At 48.3% G+C, this 20,874-nt stretch overlaps 1 protein-coding gene across 1 annotated transcript in view; it reads left to right on the plus strand.

Annotated features, from left to right (window-relative positions):
- The window catches only part of USP16 (ubiquitin specific peptidase 16), a 42,942-nt gene that overhangs the window by 12,506 nt on the left and 9,562 nt on the right, over positions 1 to 20,874 (plus strand). The window contains exons 5-12 of the mRNA XM_038766176.1: positions 4,457 to 4,584; positions 6,896 to 7,065; positions 10,586 to 10,681; positions 10,777 to 10,907; positions 14,545 to 14,632; positions 14,749 to 14,827; positions 17,254 to 17,345; positions 18,511 to 18,567. Of these exons, the coding sequence (XP_038622104.1) occupies positions 4,457 to 4,584; positions 6,896 to 7,065; positions 10,586 to 10,681; positions 10,777 to 10,907; positions 14,545 to 14,632; positions 14,749 to 14,827; positions 17,254 to 17,345; positions 18,511 to 18,567 (841 nt within the window). The remainder of the gene's footprint in view (positions 1 to 4,456; positions 4,585 to 6,895; positions 7,066 to 10,585; positions 10,682 to 10,776; positions 10,908 to 14,544; positions 14,633 to 14,748; positions 14,828 to 17,253; positions 17,346 to 18,510; positions 18,568 to 20,874) is intronic.

Here is a 20,874-nt window from a genome sequence, read left to right on the forward strand (position 1 = left end):
GAGCGCTTACCGTGTGCAGAGCGCTGGACTAAGCGCTTGGGAAGTCCAAGTTTTTCATTCATTCATTCATTCAGTCGTATTTATAGAGCGCTGGACTAAGCGCTTGGGAAGTCCAAGTTTTTCATTCATTCAGTCATTCATTCAGTCGTATTTATTGAGCGTTTACCGTGTGCAGAGCGCTGGACTAAGCGCTTGGGAAGTCCAAGTTTTTCATTCATTCATTCAGTCAGTCAGCCGTATTTATAGAGCGCTGGACTAAGCGCTTGGGAAGTCCAAGTTTTTCCTTCATTCATTCATTCATTCAGTCGTCTTTATTGAGCGCTCACCGTGTGCAGAGCGCCGGACTAAGCGCTTGGGAAGTCCAAGTTTTTCATTCATTCATTCATTCAGTCGTATTTATTGAGCGCTTACTGTGTGCAGAGCGCCGGACTAAGCGCTTGGGAAGTAAAAGGTTTTCATTCATTCAGTCAGTCGTATTTATTGAGCGCTTACCGTGTGCAGAGCGCTGGACTAAGCGCTTGGGAAGTCCAAGTTTTTCATTCATTCATTCATTCATTCAGTCGTATTTATAGAGCGCTGGACTAAGCGCTTGGGAAGTCCAAGTTTTTCATTCATTCAGTCATTCATTCAGTCGTATTTATTGAGCGTTTACCGTGTGCAGAGCGCTGGACTAAGCGCTTGGGAAGTCCAAGTTTTTCATTCATTCATTCAGTCAGTCAGCCGTATTTATAGAGCGCTGGACTAAGCGCTTGGGAAGTCCAAGTTTTTCCTTCATTCATTCATTCATTCAGTCGTCTTTATTGAGCGCTCACCGTGTGCAGAGCGCCGGACTAAGCGCTTGGGAAGTCCAAGTTTTTCATTCATTCATTCATTCAGTCGTATTTATTGAGCGCTTACTGTGTGCAGAGCGCCGGACTAAGCGCTTGGGAAGTAAAAGGTTTTCATTCATTCAGTCAGTCGTATTTATTGAGCGCTTACCGTGTGCAGAGCGCTGGACTAAGCGCTTGGGAAGTCCAAGTTTTTCATTCATTCATTCATTCATTCAGCCGTATTTATAGAGCGCTGGACTAAGCGCTTGGGAAGTCCAAGTTTTTCCTTCATTCATTCATTCATTCAGTCGTCTTTATTGAGTGCTTACCGTGTGCAGAGCGCTGGACTAAGCGCTTGGGAAGTCCAAGTTTTTCACTTATTCATTCATTCAGTCGTATTTATTGAGCGCTTACTGTGTGCAGAGCGCTGGACTAAGCGCTTGGGAAGTAAAAGGTTTTCATTCATTCAGTCAGTCGTATTTATTGAGCGCTTACCGTGTGCAGAGCGCTGGACTAAGCGCTTGGGAAGTCCAAGTTTTTCATTCATTCATTCATTCATTCAGCCGTATTTATAGAGCGCTGGACTAAGCGCTTGGGAAGTCCAAGTTTTTCCTTCATTCATTCATTCATTCAGTCGTCTTTATTGAGTGCTTACCGTGTGCAGAGCGCTGGACTAAGCGCTTGGGAAGTCCAAGTTTTTCACTTATTCATTCATTCATTCAGTCGTATTTATTGAGCGCTTACTGTGTGCAGAGCGCTGGACTAAGCGCTTGGGAAGTAAAAGGTTTTCATTCATTCAGTCAGTCGTATTTATTGAGCGCTTACCGTGTGCAGAGCGCTGGACTAAGCGCTTGGGAAGTCCAAGTTTTTCATTCATTCATTCATTCAGCCGTATTTATAGAGCGCTGGACTAAACGCTTGGGAAGTCCAAGTTTTTCATTCATTCATTCAGTCAGTCGTATTTATTGAGCGCTTACCGTGTGCAGAGCGCTGGACTAAGCGCTTGGGAAGTCCAAGTTTTTCATTCATTCATTCAGTCGTATTTATTGAGCGCTTCCTGTGTGCAGAGTGCTGGACTAAGCGCTTCATATAACTTATACTATAATTATATAGTATCCTATAATTTGAATTTCTCTGTCTCTCATTCATATAATTGTATTTATTGAGCGCTTACTGTGTGCAGAGCACTGGACTAAGCGCTTGGGAAGTCAAAGTTTTTCATTCATTCATTCAGTCGTATTTATTGAGCGCTTCCTGTGTGCAGAGCACTGGACGAAGCGCTTGGGAAGTCCAAGTTTTTCATTCATTCATTCATTCAATCAGTCGTATTGAGCGCTTACTGTGTGCAGAGCACTGGACTAAAAGCGCTCGGGAAGTACAAGTTGGCAACATAGAGAGACGGTCATTCATTCGTTCAATCGTATTTATTGAGCGCTTCCTGTGTGCAGAGCACTGGACTAAGCGCTTGGGAAGTACAAGCCGGCAACATCTAGAGACGGTCCCTACCCAACATTCATTCATTCAATCGTATTTATTGAGCGCTTACTGCGTGCAGAGCGCTGGACTAAGCGCTTGGGAAGTCCAAGTCGGCAACATCTAGAGACGGTCCCTACCCAACATTCATTCATTCATTCATTCAATCGTATTTATTGAGCGCTTCCTGTGTGCAGAGCACTGGACTAAGCGCTTGGGAAGTACAAGTTGGCAACATATAGAGACGGTCATTCATTCATTGCTTGGGAAGTCCAAGTCGGCCACATGTAGAGACAGTCATTCATTCATTCAATCGTATTTATTGAGCGCTTCCTGCGTGCAGAGCACTGGACTAAGCGCTTGGGAAGTCCAAGTCGGCCACATATAGAGACAGTCATTCATTCATTCAATCGTATTTATTGAGCGCTTCCTGCGTGCAGAGCACTGGACTAAGCGCTTGGGAAGTACAAGTCGGCAACATATTCATTCATTCAATCGTATTTATTGAGCGCTTACTGTGTGCAGAGCACTGGACTAAGCGCTTGGGAAGTACAAGTTGGCAACATATGGAGACATTCATTCATTCAATCGTATTTATTTAGCGCTTCCTGTGTGCAGAGCACTGGACTAAGCGCTTGGGAAGTCCAAGTCAGCAACATCTAGAGACGGTGCCCACCCAACATTCATTCATTCATTCATTCATTCATTCAATCATCTTTATTGAGCGCTTACTGTGTGCAGAGCACTGGACTAAGCGCTTGGGAAGTCCAAGTCGGCAACATGTAGAGACAGTCATTCATTCATTCAATCGTATTTATTGAGCGCTTCCTGTGTGCAAAGCACTGGACTAAGCGCTTGGGAAGTACAAGTCGGCAACATATTCAATCGTATTTATTGAGCGCTTACTGTGCGCAGAGCACTGGACTAAGTGCTTGGGAAGTCCAAGTCGGCCACATATAGAGACAGTCATTCATTCATTCAATCGTATTTATTGAGCGCTTCCTGCGTGCAGAGCACTGGGCTAAGCGCTTGGGAAGTACAAGTTGGCAACATATAGAGATGGTCATTCATTCATTGCTTGGGAAGTCCAAGTCGGCCACATGTAGAGACAGTCATTCATTCATTCAATCGTATTTATTGAGCGCTTCCTGCGTGCAGAGCACTGGACTAAGCGCTTGGGAAGTCCAAGTCGGCCACATATAGAGACAGTCATTCATTCATTCAATCGTATTTATTGAGCGCTTCCTGCGTGCAGAGCGCTGGACTAAGCGCTTGGGAAGTACAAGTCGGCAACATATTCGTTCATTCAATCGTATTTATTGAGCGCTTCCTGTGTGCAGAGCATTGGACTAAGCGCTTGGGAAGTCCAAGTCGGCAACATCTAGAGACGGTCATTCATTCATTCAATCGTATTTATTGAGCACTTACTGTGTGCAGAGCACTGGACTAAGCGCTTGGGAAGTACAAGTTGGCAACATATAGAGATGGTCATTCATTCATTGCTTGGGAAGTCCAAGTCGGCCACATGTAGAGACAGTCATTCATTCATTCAATCGTATTTATTGAGCGCTTCCTGCGTGCAGAGCACTGGACTAAGCGCTTGGGAAGTCCAAGTCGGCCACATATAGAGACAGTCATTCATTCATTCAATCGTATTTATTGAGCGCTTCCTGCGTGCAGAGCGCTGGACTAAGCGCTTGGGAAGTACAAGTCGGCAACATATTCGTTCATTCAATCGTATTTATTGAGCGCTTCCTGTGTGCAGAGCATTGGACTAAGCGCTTGGGAAGTCCAAGTCAGCAACATCTAGAGACGGTCCCTACCCAACATTCATTCACTCATTCATTCAGTCGTATTTATTGAGCGCCTACTGTGTGCAGAGCACTGGACTAAGCGCTTGGGAAGTCCAAGTCGGCAACATATAGAGACAGTCATTCATTCATTGTCATATTTATTGAGCACTTGTGTGCAGAGCACTGGACTAAGCGCTCGGGAAGGACAAGTCGGCAACATATTCATTCATTCAATCGTATTTATTGAGCGCTTCCTGCGTGCAGAGCGCTGTACTAAGCGCTTGGGAAGTCCAAGTCGGCCACATGTAGAGACGGTGCGGCCCCGACAGCGGGCTGGCGGGCTAGAAAGCTGACGCTCCACCCCTCGCCGGCGGGCAACAGGTGCTACTTATGCGACGACGCCGTTCACTACAGCGTCTCCAAGCAGCTGGGCCAGACCGTGGAGTACGTCAGGAAACACGCCGGCCGCGGGACGCCGGGTCCAGGAAGCGCCCCGCTGCTCGCCCAAGGTTCGCCCCGGCCCCCTCACCCCCTCCGTCCATTCATTCATTCATTGTCGTACTTATTGAGCGCTTACTATGTGCAGAGCACTGGACCGAGCGGTGCCCAACCCTCCCCCTCGGCCTCGGGCCCGGCCTCGGGGCAGCTTCTCCTCGGCTCGCCTTCACGTTACTGTCGGATCGGAACGGTGCTTCGCACATAGTAAGCGCTTAATAAGTGCCATCGTTATTGTGATTATCATCACACAACCGTGGTTTTCATCATAATAATAATAATAATGATGGCATTTATTCATTCGATCGGATTTATTGAGCGCTTACTGTGGGCGGGGCGGAGCGCTTGGGAAGTCCAAGTCGGCAACATAGAGAGACGGTCCCTACCCAACAGTGGGCCCATTTGTTAAGCGCTTACTATGTGCAAAGCACTGTTCATTCATTCAGTCGTACTTATTGAGCGCTTACTGTGTGCAGAGCACTGGACTAAGCGCTTGGGAAGTACAAGTTGGCAACATATAGAGACGGTCCCTACCCAACAGCGGGCTCATTTATTAAGCGCTTACTATGTGCAGAGCACTGTTCATTCATTCAGTCGTACTTATTGAGCGCTTACTGTGTGCAGAGCACTGGACTAAGCGCTTGGGAAGTCCAAGTTGGCAACATAGACGGTCCCTACCCAACAGTGGGCTCATTTATTAAGCACTTACTATGTGCAGAGCACTGTACTAAGCGCTTGGGAAGTCCAAGTTGGCAACATAGACGGTCCCTACCCAACAACGGGCTCATTTATTAAGCGCTTACTATGTGCAAAGCACTGTTCATTCAGTCGTACTTATTGAGCGCTTACTGTGTGCCGAGCACTGTACTACAGTGCCCGGCACAAAGTAAGTGCTTAACAAATACCATCATTATTATTATTAGTAGTAGTAGTAGTAGAGAAGCAGCATGGCTCAATGGAAAGAGCCTGGGCACTGGAGTCAGAGGTCTTGGGTTCGAATCCGGACTCCGCCACACATCTGCTGTGTGACCTTCGGCAACTCACTTGACTTCTCTGAGCCTCAGTTCCCTCATCCGTAAATTGGGGATTGACTGTGAGCCCCACGTGGGCCAACCTGATCACGTTGCATCCCCTCCAGCGCTTAGAACAGTGCTTTGCACATAGTAAGCGCTTAACAAATGCCATCATCATTATTATTATCAGTAGTAGTAGTAGTAGTACAGTGCCCGGCCCGTAGTAAGCGCTTAACAAATGCCATCATTATTAGTAGTAGTAGTAGTAGTAGTAGTACAGTTCCCAGCCTGTAGTAAGCGTTTAACAAATGCCATCATTATTATTATTAGTAGTAGTAGTAGTAGTAGTAGTAGTAGTACAGTGCCCGGCCCGTAGTAAGTGCTTAACAAATGCCATTATTATTATTATTAGTAGTAGTAGTAGTAGTAGTAGTACAGTGCCCGGCCCGTAGTAAGTGCTTAACAAATGCCATCATTATTATTATTATTAGTAGTAGTAGTAGTAGTAGTACAGTGCCTGGCCCGTAGTAAGCACTTAACAAATGCCATCATCATTATTATTATTAGTAGTAGTAGTAGTAGTAGTAGTGCAGTGCCCGGCCCGTAGTAAGCGCTTAACAAACGCCATCATTATTATTAGTAGTAGTAGTAGTAGTAGTAGTAGTAGTAGTACAGTGCCTGGCCCGTAGTAAGTGCTTAACAAATGCCATCATTATTATTATTAGTAGTAGTAGTAGTAGTAGTACAGTGCCCGGCCCGTAGTAAGCGCTTAACAAATGCCATCATTAGTAGTAGTAGTAGTAGTAGTAGTAGTAGTACAGTGCCCGGCCCGTAGTAAGCGCTTAACAAATGCCATCATTATTATTATTAGTAGTAGTAGTAGTACAGTGCCCGGCCCGTAGTAAGCGCTTAACAAATGCCATCATTATTATTATTAGTAGTAGTAGTAGTACAGTGCCCGGCCCGTAGTAAGCGCTTAACAAATGCCATCATTCTTATTATTATCAGTAGTAGTAGCAGTGCAGTGCCCGGCCCGTAGTAAGCACTTAGCAAATGCCATCATTATTATTATTAGTAGTAGTAGTAGTCGTACAGTGCCCGGCCCGTAGTAAGCGCTTAACCAATACCACGCTGGTTATTGTCGTCCACAACACGCAGCTCTCCCGGTCGCCGCGCGCTCAGTACACGGGGCCGGCAACGTCCCGCGGCGGGGCGCGGTGCCGGGGGCGGCGGGCGGGCGGGCCGAGGGGCCGGGGGGGCCGGGGGGCCGAGGGGCCGGGGCGCGCGCCCACCCGCCGGCCCTGCCTCCCAGGGGCCGAGCTGGCGAACAAGAAGCTGGAGAAGGACAGCAGGAACGAGCAGCAGAGGGAGCGGAGAGAGGGGCCGGGCGACGGGGGCGTCCCCCCCAGCCCCGGCCGCCTCGGACCCGTCCGGGGGCTCAGCAACCTGGGCAACACCTGCTTCTTCAACGCCGTCATGCAGGTAGCCGCCGGGATACACCGTGATCCCCCCCCCACCCCCGTCGGGTCGGGACCGTCTCTCCTTGGACTTCCCGAGCGCTTAGTACAGCGCTCTGCACCCAGGAAGCGCTCAGTAAATACGACTGAGCGGACGAGGCTCGGGGAGGGCCGATGGACCCGGACTGTAAACTCACGTGCAGGGAACGTAGCCGTCGTTTATACAGTGCTTTGCACATAGTAAGCGCTTAATAAATGCCATCATCATCATCATTATAATAAATGATAGCATTTAGTAAGCGCCTACTACGTGCCAAGCACCGTTCGAAGCGCTGGGGAGGTTACAAGGCGATCAGGGGGTCCCACGGGGGGCTCACGGTCTTCATCCCCATTTTCCAGATGAGGGAACCGAGGCCCAGAGAAGTGAAGTGGCTCGCCCAAAGTCACCCAGCTGACAGTTGGCGGGGGCCGGGATTTGAACCCGCGACCTCTGGCTCCAAAGCCCGGGCTCTTTCCACTGAGCCGCGCTCTAGTTTCCTCATCTGGAAAATGGGGGTGAAGACTGGGAGCCCCCCGGCCTCAGTTCCCTCATCTGTAAAATGAGGATTAAGACCGTGAGCCCCCCATGGGACAACCTGATTACCGTGTATCCCCCCCAGCGCTTAGAACAGTGCTTGGCACATAGTAAGCGCTTAACAAATACCAACATTATTGTTATTATTTATTCATTCATTCAGTCGTATTTGTTGTCCCCCTTCTAGACCGAGTTAGAGGACCTGGGTTCTAATTCTGACTCCACCACTTGTCTAGACCGTGAGCCCGCTGTTGGGTAGGGACCGTCTCTCTATGTTGCCGACTTGGACTTCCCAAGCGCTTAGTCCAGTGCTCTGCACACAGTAAGCACTCAATAAATACGATTGAATGGGTGAATGAATGGATTTATTGAGCACTTACTCTTAGTCCAGTGCTCTGCACGCAGTAAGCGCTCAATAAATGCGATTGAATGAGTGAATGAATTAATTTATTGAGCGCTTACTCTTAGTCCAGTGCTCTGCACACAGTAAGCGCTCAATAAATGCGATTGAATGAATGAATGAGTGAATTAATTGAGCGCTTACTGTGTGCAGAGCACTGGACTAAGCGCTTGGGAAGAACGAGTTGGCAACATAATAACAGTACTAATAATGATAGCATTTATTAAGCGCTTACTCTGTGCAAAGCACCGCTCTAAGCGCTGGGGAGGTTGCAAGGTGATCGGGTTGCCCCCCGGGGGGCTCCAAGTCTTCATCCCCATTTTCCAGATGAGGGAACTGAGGGCCCAGAGCAGTGAAGTGACTTGCCCAGAGTCACACAGCTGGCAATTGGCCAGCTTGTACTTCCCAAGCGCTTAGTCCAGTGCTCTGCACACAGTAAGCGCTCAATAAATACAATTGAATGAATGAATTGGCGGAGCCGGGATTTGAACCCGTGACCTCCGACTCCAAAGCCCGGGCTCTTTCCACTGAGCCACGCTGCTTCTCCAAGACGGTCCCCACCCAACAACGGGGCTCACAGTCTAGAAGGGGGAGACAGACAACAAAACAGTCGGTAAATAGAGAAGCAGCGTGGCTCAGTGGAAAGAGCCCGGGCTCGGGAGTCAGAGGTCACGGGTTCAAATCCCGGCTCCGCCACTTGCCAGCTGTGTGACTGTGGGCAAGTCACTTCCCAGTGCTTAGAACAGTGCTTTGCACATAGTAAGCGCTTAACAAATGCCATTATTATTATTATTATTATTATTAGTCAATCAATCAATCAGTCGTATTTATTGAGCGCTTACTGTGTGCAGAGCACTGGACTAAGCGCTTGGGAAGTCCAAGTTGGCAACATATAGGAGACAGTCCCTACCCAACAGTGGGCTCACAGTTTAGAAGGGGGAGGCAGAGAACAAAACCAAACATACTAACAAAATAAAATAAATAGAATAGATATGTACAAGTAAAATAAATCAATAAATAGAGTAATAAATATGTACATACATATATACAGGTGCTGTGGGGAGAGGGGGAGAGGACCCCCTTCTCTGGGCCTTCACTTCTCTGGGCCTCAGTTCCCTCATCTGTCAAATGGGGATGAAGACTGTGAGCCCCACGGGGGACAATCTGATCACCTTGTATCCCCCGCAGTGCTTAACTGTAGGCGCTTAACAAATGCCATTATTATTATTATTATTCAATCAATCAGTCGTATTTATTGAGCGCTTACTGTGTGCAGAGCACTGGACTAAGCGCTTGGGAAGGACAAGTTGGCAACATCTGGAGACGGCCCCTACCCAACAGCGGGCTCACAGTCTAGAAGGGGGAGACAGACAACAAAACCAAACGTATTAACAAAATAAAATAAATAGAATAGATACGTACAAGTAAAATAAATCAATAAATAGAGTAATAAATATGTACAAACATATATACATATATACAGGTGCTGTGGGGAGAGGGGGAGAGGACCCCCTTCTCTGGGCCTTCACTTCTCTGGGCCTCAGTTCCCTCATCTGTCAAATGGGGATGAAGACTGTGAGCCCCACGTGGGACAATCTGATCACCTTGTATCCCCTCAGTGCTTAACTGTAGGCGCTTAACAAATGCCGTTATTATTATTACTATTCAATCAATCAGTCGTATTTATTGAGCGCTTACTGTGTGCAGAGCACTGGACTAAGCGCTTGGGAAGGACAAGTTGGCAACATCTGGAGACGGCCCCTACCCAACAGCGGGCTCACAGTCTAGAAGGGGGAGACAGACAACAAAACCAAACATATTAACAAGATAAAATAAATAGAATAGATACGTACAAGTAAAATAAATCGATAGAGTAATAAATATGTACAAACATAATAAATGTTTGTACATAATAAATATGTACAAACATAATAATAATAATTGGCATTAATAATTGGCATTTGTTAAGCGCTTACTATGTGCAAAGCATACATATATACATATAAACATACATGTATATAGGTGCTGTGGGGAAAGCATACATATATACATATATATAGGTGCTGTGGGGAAAGCATACATATATACATATATATATAGGTGCTGTGGGGAGAGGGGGACGAGAGGGAGAGGACCCCCTTCTCTGGGCCTTCACTTCTGTGGGCCTCAGTTCCCTCATCCGTCAAATGGGGATGAAGACTGTGAGCCCCACGGGGGACAATCTGATCACCTCGTATCCCCCCCAGTGCTTAGAACAGTGCTTTGCACATTGTAAGCGCTTAATAAATGCCATCATTATTATTATTATTATTATTACTAAGCGCTTGGGAAAGTCAAGCATAGCAATCCAGAGACGAATGGCTTGGGAGAGCAGAGTTAGCCGACACGTCGCCGGCCCACAGCGAGCTTGCAGTCGGCCCCCCCCAAGCGCTCAGCGCAGCGTTCCGCGCGCAGTAAAGGCTCCGGAAACACCACCGACCGACCGGCGGTGCGGGTGGGCTCGGGGCCGCGCGGCCTTCGGGGAGGGGGTGTGGGGGGGCAGCGTCCAGCTGGGCCGTCGCCCCCCCCCAGAACCTGTCCCAGACCCCCGTGCTCCGGGAGCTGCTCAAAGAGGTGAAGATGTCCGGGACGATCGTCCGCATCGAGCCCCCCGACCTGGCGCTGACTGTAGGTGACGCCTCTTTCTGGGGGGGGGGGGGGGAGACGGGGGCGGGCGGGTGGGTGGGCGGCCCTCTCCCCCAGCCCGTGCCCCCTCCTCCCAGGAGCCTCTGGAGATTGCCTTGGAGCCCCCCGGCCCGCTGACCCTCGCCCTAAGCCAGTTCCTCGGCGAGATGCAGGAGAACGCCAAGGGGCCCGTCACCCCCCGGGAACTCTTCGCTCAGGTCTGTAAAAAGTGAGTATCGGGCCCCCGCTTTTTTATTTTTATTTTTTAGATGGCATCTGTTAGGCGCTTACTATGTGCCGAGCACTGTTCTAAGCGCTGGGGGGGGGGGGGATGCAAGGCGATCAGGTTGGCCCCCCGCGGGGCTCCCGGTCTTCATCCCCATTTTCCAGAGGAGGGGACTGAGGCTCAGAGAAGCGAAGCGACTCGCCCGAGGTCACCCAGCGGACGTGTGGCGGAGCCTGGATTCGAACCCGTGACCTCCAACCCGGGCATCCAACTGCCCCGTTCCCCGCACGTAGGCTCTGGGCGGGAATCCCAACCAGTTCCCCTAAATTCATCCCAAGCGAAGCAGCGCGGTCCGGTGGAAAGAGCCCGGGCTTTGGAGTCAGAGGTCCCGGGTTCAGATCCCGGCTCCGCCAACTGTCAGCTGGGGTGACTTTGGGCAAGTCACTTCACTTCTCTGGGCCTCAGTTCCCTCATCTGGAAAATGGGGATGAAGACTGTGAGCCCCCCCATGGGACAACCTGATCACCTTGTAACCTTCCCAGTGCGTAGAACAGTGCTGTGCACATAGTAAGCGCTTAATAAATGCCATTATTATTATGTACAGAGCACTGTGAGCCCATTTTTGGGTAGAGACCGTCTCTATTTGTTGCCAACTTGTACATCCCAAGCACTTAGTCCAGTGCTCTGCACACAGGAAGCGCTCAATAAATACGATTGAATGAATGGACTAAGCGCTTGGGAGAACGCTGTCAATCAGTTGCATTTATTGAGTGCTTACTGCTCGTTCAAGCGCTCAATAAATACGATTGAATGAGTGGACTAAGCGCTTGGGAGAACGCTGTCAATCAGTTGCATTTATTGAGTGCTTACTGCTCGTTCAAGCGCTCAATAAATACGATTGAATGAATGGACTGAGCGCTTGGGAGAACGCTGTCAATCAGCTGCATTTATTGAGTGCTTACTGCTCATTCAGTTTCATTCATTTGATCATATTTATTGAGCGCTTACTGTGTGCAGAGAGTCTTCTAGACTGGGAGCCCACTGTTGGGTAGGGACCGTGTCCATGTGTTGCCAACTTGGACTTCCCAAGCGCTTAGTACAGTGCTCTGCACACAGTAAGCGCTCAATAAATCCGATTGATTGATTGACTGAGGACAGGAATTGTCTCTATTTGTTGCTGGAATTGTACTTTCCAAGGGCTTAGTACAGTGCTCTACATAGTAAGCACTCAGTAAATACCACTGAATGAATGAATAATAATAATGATGGTAGTTGTTAAGCGCTTAGTATGTGCCAAGCACTGTTCTAAGAGCTGGGATAGATACAAGGTGATCAGGTTGTCCCATGTGGGGCTCACAGATTTAATCCCCAATTTACAGATGAGGTAACTGAGGGCCAGAAAATAATAATAATAATAATAATGTTGGTATTTGTTAAGCGCTTACTATGTGCCAAGCACTGTTCTAAGCGCTGGGATAGATACAAGGTGATCAGGTTGTCCCACGTGGGGCTCACAGTTTTAATCCCCAATTTACAGATGAGGTAACTGAGGCCCAGAGAAGAAGAAGAATAATAATGTTGGTATTTGTTAAGCGCTTACTATGTGCCAAGCACTGTTCTAAGCGCTGGGATAGATACAAGGTGATCAGGTTGTCCCACGTGGGGCTCACAGTTTTAATCCCCAATTTACAGATGAGGGAACTGAGGGCCAGATAATAACAATAATAATAACAATAATAATAATAATAATAATAATAATGTTGGTATTTGTTAAGCGCTTAGTATGTGCCAAGCACTGTTCTAAGCACCGGGGGTGTGGGGAGATACAAAGTGATCGGGTTGTTCCACGTGGGGCTCACAGTCTTAATCCCCAATTTACAGATGAGGGAACTGAGGCCCAGAGAAGTGAAGTGACTTGCCCCAAGTCACACAGCTGACAAGCGGCGGAGGCGGGATTGGAACCCGTGACCTCTGACTCCAAAGCCCGGGCTCTTTCCACTGAGCCACGCTGCTTCAATGCATGTCTGTCTCCCCCTTCTAGACCGTGAGCCCGTTGTCGGGTAGGGACCGTCTCTATATGTTGCCAACTTGTACTTCCGAAGCGCTTAGTCCAGTGCTCTGCACACAGGAAGCGCTCAATAAATACGATTGAATGAGTGAATGAACACTAAGCGCTTGGGAGAGGACGGTACAACGATAAACAGACACGTTCCCTGCCCACGACGAGCTGACAGTCTAGAGGCAGGGAGACGGACATCGATACGAATGTACAAAACCCTGTACTGAGCGTTTGGGGGAGAGGACGCTACTGGGAGAAGCAGCGTGGCTCAGTGGAAAGAGCCCGGGCTTCGGAGTCAGAGGTCATGGGTTCAAATCCCGGCTCCGCCGTCAGCTGGGTGACTTTGGGCGAGTCACTTCACTTCTCTGGGCCTCAGTTCCCTCATCTGGAAAACGGGGATGAAGACTGGGAGCCCCATGTGGGACAATCTGATCACCTTGTATCCCCCCCATTCATTCATTCAATCGTATTTATTGAGCGCTTACTGTGTGCAGAGCACTGGACTAAGCGCTTGGGAAGTACAAGTTGGCAACATATAGAGACGGTCCCTACCCAACAGTGGGCTCACAGTCTAGAACAGTGCTTAAAACAGTGCTTTGCACATAGTAAGCACTTAATAAATGCCATCATCATCATTATTATTATTATTATTCACTTCTCTGGGCCTCAGTTCCCTCATCTGGAAAATGAGGGTGAAGACTGGGAGCCCCCCGTGGGACCACCTGATCACCTTGTATCCCCCCAGCGCTTAGAACAGTGCTTTGCACATAGTAAGCACTTAATAAGTGCCATTATTATTATTGTTACTATTATTGTTGTTATTATTCACTTCTCTGGGCCTCAGTTCCCTCATCTGGAAAATGGGGGTGAAGACTGGGAGCCCGCCGTGGGACAACTTGATCACCTTGTATCCCGCCCAGCGCTTAGAACAGTGCTTTGCACATAGTAAGCGCTTAATAAATGCCATTATTATTATTCACTTCTCTGGGCCTCAGTTCCCTCATCTGGAAAATGGGGGTGAAGACTGTGAGCCCCCCGTGGGACAACCTCATCACCTTGTATCCCCTTCGGCGCTTAGAACAGTGCTTTGCACATAGTAAGCGCTTAATAAATGCCATCATTGTTATTATTATTCACTTTTCTGGGCCTCTGTTCCCTCATCTGGAAAATGGGGGTGAAGACTGGGAGCCCCATGTGGGACAACTTGATCACCTTGTAACACCCCTGGCGCTTAATAAATGCCACCATTATTATTATTATCATTATTCACTTCTCTGGGCCTCAGTTCCCTCATCTGGAAAATGGGGGTGAAGACTGTGAGCCCCCCGTGGGACAACCCGATCACCCTGTATCCCCCCCAGCGCTTAGAACAGTGCCTTGCACATAGTAAGCGCTTAATAAATGCCATAATTAGTAGTATCACTGCAGAATTAGCTCTCGCTCAGGATGCGGATGGTGGGACGAAGGGGCGGCTCTCCGTGCGGGGACGGGTCGCCCCCGGGGCGTGCCGCCGGCGGAACGGGCAGTGGTCCGGGCCCCTCTGCCCCCGGCTAGCTAATAAGCGCCCCCCGTTTCCCGCAGGGCCGCCCGCTTCCGGGGCTACCAGCAGCAAGACAGCCAGGAGCTGCTCCGCTATCTACTGGACGGCATGAGAGCCGAGGAGAGCCAGGTGAGCGGCGCCGGGTCCCCGGGGGGAGGCCGGGACGGAGGAACCGACAGTGCTCCGCACACAGTAAGCGCCCAATAAATCCCGACCGAATGAATGACGGCGCTCCCGCCTGGCAGAGAGTGAGCGTCGGGATCCTGAAAGCACTCGGCAAGTCCACCGAGAAGCCGGACGAAGAACTCCGGAGGAGAGTGAAGGGTAAGGTGACCGCGGCGGCTCCGTGGGCGGGGGCTTGTGGGGGGCGGGAGAGTCACGCTGGGAACCCCCCCGTGCCCACCTCCCAACTGTGGGGTCTTTCCCGGCACTTACTATTCATTCCTTCATTCGATTGTATTTATTCCCTCCCCTGCCCACCTCCCACCCGTGGGGTCTTTCCTGGCCCTTACTATTCATTCCTTCATTCGATTGTATTTATTCCCCCCCATGCCCATGTCACACCTGTGGGGTCTTTCCCGGCACTTACTATTCATTCCTTCATTCGATTGTATTTATTCCCCCCGCCCCATGCCCACCTCCCTCCTGTGGGGTCTTTCCCAGCATTTACTATTCATTCCTTCATTTGATCGTATTTAATCTCCCCCATGCCCACCTCCCACCTGTGGGGTCTTTCCCGGCACTTATTCATTCTTCATTCGATCGTATTTATTCCCTCCCCTGCCCACCTCCCACCTGTGGGGTCTTTCCTGGCACTTACTATTCATTCCTTCATTCGATCGTATTTAATCCCCCCCGTGCCCACCTCCCACCTGTGGGGTGTTTCCCAGCATTTATTCATTCCTTCATTTGATCATATTTATTACCCCCCATGCCCACGTCCCTCCTGTGGGGTCTTTCCCGGCCCTTACTATTCATTCCTTCATTCGATCGTAATCTCCCCCGTGCCCACGTCCCACCTGTGGGGTCTTTCCCGGCACTTACTATTCATTCCTTCATTCGATCGTATTTAATCCCCCCTGTGCCCACCTCCCACCCGTGGGGTCTTTCCCAGCACTTATTCATTCTTCATTCAATCACATTTAATCCCCCCTGTGCCCACCTCCCACCTGTGGGGTCTTTCCCAGCCCTTACTATTCATTCCTTCATTCGATCGTATTTAATCTCCCCTGTGCCCACGTCCCACCTTTGGGGTCTTTCCTGGCACTTACTGTTCATTCCTTCATTTGATCGTATTTAATCCCCCTGTGCCCACATCCCACCTGTTGGGTCTTTCCCGGCACTTACTATTCATTCCTTCATTTGATCGTATTTAATCCCCGCCCCGCCCCCCCCCCCCCCCCCCCCCCCCGTGCCCACCTCCCACCTGTGGGGTCTTTCCCGGCACTTACTATTCATTCCTTCATTCGATCGTATTTATTCCCTCCTGTGCCCACCTCCCACCTGTGGGTTCTTTCCCGGCACTTACTATTCATTCTTTCATTCGGTCGTATTTAACCCCCCCCCCCCCCCCCCCCATGCCCACCTCCAACGTGTGGGGTCTTTCCCGGCACTTATTCATTCTTCATTCAATCATATTTAATCCCCCCTGTGCCCACCTCCCACCCCTGGGGTCTTTCCCAGCCCTTACTATTCATTCCTTCATTCAGTTGTATTTAATCTCCTCCGTGCCCACATCCCACCTGGGGGGTCTTTCCCGGCACTTACTATTCATTCCTTCATTCGATCATATTTAATCCCCCCCGTGCCCACCTCCCACCCGTGGGGTCTTTCCCAGCACTTATTCATTCTTCATTCAATCATATTTAATCCCCCCCGTGCCCACCTCCCACCTGTGGGGTCTTTCCCGGCCCTTACTATTCATTCCTTCATTCGATCGTAATCTCCCCCATGCCCACGTCCCACCTGTGGGGTCTTTCCTGGCACTTATTCATTCTTCATTCAACCATATTTAATCCCCCCTGTGCCCACCTCCCACCTGTGGGGTCTTTCCCAGCCCTTACTATTCATTCCTTCATTCGATCGTATTTAATCTCCCCCGCACTCTTTCCACTAAGCCACGCTGCTTCTCAGTAATACCACTCCCACACTGTGTCCCCAGTAATAATAATAATAACGGCATTTATTAAGCGCTTACTATGTGCAAAGCACTGTTCCAAGCGCCGAGGAGGTTACAGGGTTGATCAGGTTGTCCCACAGGGGGCTCCCAGTCTTCGACCCCATTTGACAGATGAGGGAACTGAGGCCCGGAGAAGTGAAGCGACCTGCCCGAAGTCCCACAGCTGATGGTTGGAGAGGCGTGATTTGAACCCCTGACCTAGGACTCCAAAGCCCGGGCTCAATTCATTCATTCATTCAGTCATATTTATGGAGCGCTTACTGTGGGCAGAGCACTGTACTAAGCGCTTGGGAAGTACAAGGTGGCTCAATCCTTCCCCATCCTGGAAGCTAAATCTGGGTGGGGGGCGGCGGTGCCCGCCGGGGGTCCAAACTGGCCTCCTCTTCCCGGGCCCCGGGCCCGGTGGGCTTGCGTGCGGTGGGCAGACTGACCCTCACTGCCGTTCGGAGGCACCGCCCGCGCCCACCCGGGCCGTGCCCCCCGAGAGCAGGGTTCGAGGGGGCGCGGCAACCGGGCGGACTGGAGCCCCGGGGGCCCGGGGACCACCCCTCTCTGTCCCGTCCGATTCTAGAGTACGAAAAGAAGAGGTCGACGCCGAGCTTCGTGGACCGAATATTTGGGGGCGAATTGACGAGCACCATCATGTGCGACGAGTGCCGAACGGTGAGCCCACATATATCATCATCATCATCATCAATCGTATTTATTGAGCGCTTACTATGTGCAGAGCACTGTACTAAGCGCTTGGGAAGTACAAATTGGCAACACATAGAGACAGTCCCTACCCAACAGTGGGCTCACAGTCTAAAAGTATTATATGTATTATAATACATATATATTATATATGTATTATATACGTATATGTGTATATACGTGTGTATATACATATATGTGTATATAATAATAATGGCATTTATTATCATCATCATCATCAATCGTATTTATTGAGCGCTTACTATGTGCAGAGCACTGTACTAAGCGCTTGGGAAGTACAAATTGGCAACACATAGAGACAGTCCCTACCCAACAGTGGGCTCTCAGTCTAAAAGTATTATATGTATTATAATACATGTATTATATATATTATAATACATATGTATTATATATGTATTATATACATATATGTGTATATACATGTGTGTATACATATATGTGTATATAATAATAATGGCATTTATTAAGCGCTTACTATGTGCAAAGCACTGTTCTAAGCGCTGGGGAGGTTACAAGGTGATCAGGTTGTCCCACGGGGGGCTCACAGTCTTCATCCCCATTTGACAGATGAGGGAACTGAGGCCCAGAGAAGTGAAGCGACTTGCCCAGAGTCAATCAATCGTATTTATTGAGCGCTTACTGTGTGCAGAGCACTGGACTAAGCGCTTGGGAAGCACGAGTTGGCAACAGATAGAGACGGTCCCTACCCAACAGTGGGCTCACAGTCTAGAAGAGTCACCCAGCTGCCAATTGGCGGAGCCAGGATTTGAACCCACGACCTCTGACTCCAAAACCCGGGCTCTTTCCACTGAGCCACGCTGCTTCTCTATAAATCAACTGTGGCTATAGATAAAGCGCTCTGTTGCTGCGGGAGGGGTGAATAAAAGGGGTGGCGGAAAAGGGGGCGGGGGAGTGGTAATGATAATAATGATGATGACATTTATTAAGCGCTTACTATGTGCGAAGCACCGTTCTTAGCGCTGGATAACGATGGCGTTTATTAAGCGCCAAGTTGGGGCTTAATCAGGGAAGGCTTCCTGGAGGAGATGTGCCGTCCATTAGGCCTCGCGTGTTGGGGGTCGTCCCCTAATTTGCTTTTCGTTTGTTGGTGCAGGTGTCCCTGGTTCATGAATCTTTCCTCGATCTGTCTCTCCCCGTGTTAGACGACCAGGTAAGGCCGCCCTCCTCCTCTTCTGTCTGAACGTTGCCCTCCCCACGGGAATAATAATAATAATAATAATAATAATGATGCTATTTGTTAAGCGCCTACTATATGTAAAGCACTGTTCTAAGCACTGAAGTGCTGTTAAGTCCTCTAATAATAGTAATAATGATGGCATTTGTTAAGCGCTTACTATGTGTAAAGCCACCCTCCTCCTCTTCTGTCTGAAGGTTGCCCTCCCCACGGGAATAATGATAATAATAATGATGGTATGTGTTAAGCGCTTACTATGTGTAAAGCACTGTTCTAAGCGCTAAAGCGTGTCAAGTCCTTTAATAATAGTAATAATGACGGCATTTGTTAAGCGTTTACTACGTGTAAAGCCGCCCTCCTCCTCTTCTGTCTGAAGGTTGCCCTCCCAACGGGAATAATAACAATAATAATGATAATGATGATGATAGTATTTGTTAAGTGCTTACTATGTGTAAAGCACTGTTCTAAGCGCTGAAGGGCTGTTAAATCCTTTAATAATAGTAATAATGACGGCATTTGTTAAGCGCTTACTATGTGTAAAGCCACCCTCCTCCTCTTCTGTCTGAAGGTTGCCCTCCCCACGGGAATAATGATAATAATAATGATGGTATTTGTTAAGCGCTTACTATGTGTAAAGCACTGTTCTAAGCGCTAAAGCGTGTCAAGTCCTTTAATAATAGTAATAATGACGGCATTTGTTAAGCGCTTACTATGTGTAAAGCCGCCCTCCTCTTCTGTCTGAAGGTTGCCCTCCCCACGGGAATAATAATAATAATAATAATAATAATAATAATAATGATGGTATTTGTTAAGTGCTTACTATGTGTAAAGCACTGTTATAAGCGCTGAAGGGCTGTTAAATCCTTTAATAATAGTAATAATGACGGCATTTGTTAAGCGCTTACTATGTGTAAAGCCACCCTCCTCCTCTTCTGTCTGAAGGTCGCCCTCCCCACAGGACTAATAATAATAATAATGATGGTATTTGTTAAGCGCTTACTTTGTGTAAAGCCGCCCTCCTCCTCTTCTGTCTGAAGGTTGCCCTCCCCACGGGAATAATAATAATAATGATAATGATGATGATGGTATTTGTTAAGCACTTACTATGTGTAAAGCACTGTTCTAAGTGCTAAAGGGCTGTTAAATCCTTAAATAATAGTGATAATGACAGCATTTCATTCATTCATTCATTCATTCATTCAATCGTATTTATTGAGCGCTTACTGGGTGCAGAGCACTGGACTAAGCGCTTGGGAAGTTCAAGTTGGCAACATCTAGAGACGGTCCCTACCCAACAGCGGGCTCACAGTCTGGAAGGGGGAGACAGAGAAAAAAAACAAAACATAGTAAAAAAAAATGAAATAAATAGAATAAATATGTACAAATAAAATAGAGTGATAAATAGGTACAAGTAAAATTATAAATAGAGTAATAGTGATCTATAGCAATAGATCACCTTGTATCTACCCCAGCGCTTAGAACAGCGCTTGGCACATAGTAAGCCGGGGTTATCGGCAGGGTTGAGGAGCAGGTTGGGGATTGGAGGACGGGGAGGGACGGTGTGGACTCCAATCAATCAATCAACCGTATTTATTGAGCGCTTAATGTGTGCAGGGCACTGTACTAAGCGCTTGGGAAGTGCAAGTTGGCAACATACAGAGACGGTCCCTACCCAACAGCGGGCTCACAGTCTGGAAGGGGGAGACAGACAACAAAAGAAAACCTAGTAACGAAATGAAATAAATAGAATAAATATGGACAAATATGTACAAATAAAATAGAGTAATAATGAAATAAAATAATAGAGTAATAAATAGAGTAATAGTGATCTATAGTAATAGATCACCTTGTGTCTACCCCAGCGCTTAGAACAGTGCTTGGCACATAGTAAGCGTGTAATTAAATGCCATCATTATCATTACCTTGCCTGGCGTGTAGTAAGCGCTCAACAAATAACTGCGGTTATCAATCAACCAATCAGTCAATCAGTCGTATTTATTGAGCGCTTACTGTGTGCACAGCACTGTACTAAGTGCTTGGGAAGTGCAAGTCGGCACCATAGAGAGACGGTCCCTACCCAACAGCGGGCGCACAGTCTGGAAGGGGGAGACAGACCACATAACAAAACATAGTAACAAAATGAAGTAAGTAGAATAAATATGGACAAATAAAATAAATAAATATGTACAAATAAAATAATAGAGTAATAGTGAAATAAAATAGAGTAATAGAGTAATACTGATGTACAAATAAAATAATAGGGTAATAAATAGAATAATAGTG

The sequence above is a fragment of the Tachyglossus aculeatus genome, chromosome 24, assembly GCF_015852505.1.
Source record: "Tachyglossus aculeatus isolate mTacAcu1 chromosome 24, mTacAcu1.pri, whole genome shotgun sequence".
Classification (NCBI taxonomy): domain Eukaryota; kingdom Metazoa; phylum Chordata; class Mammalia; order Monotremata; family Tachyglossidae; genus Tachyglossus; species Tachyglossus aculeatus.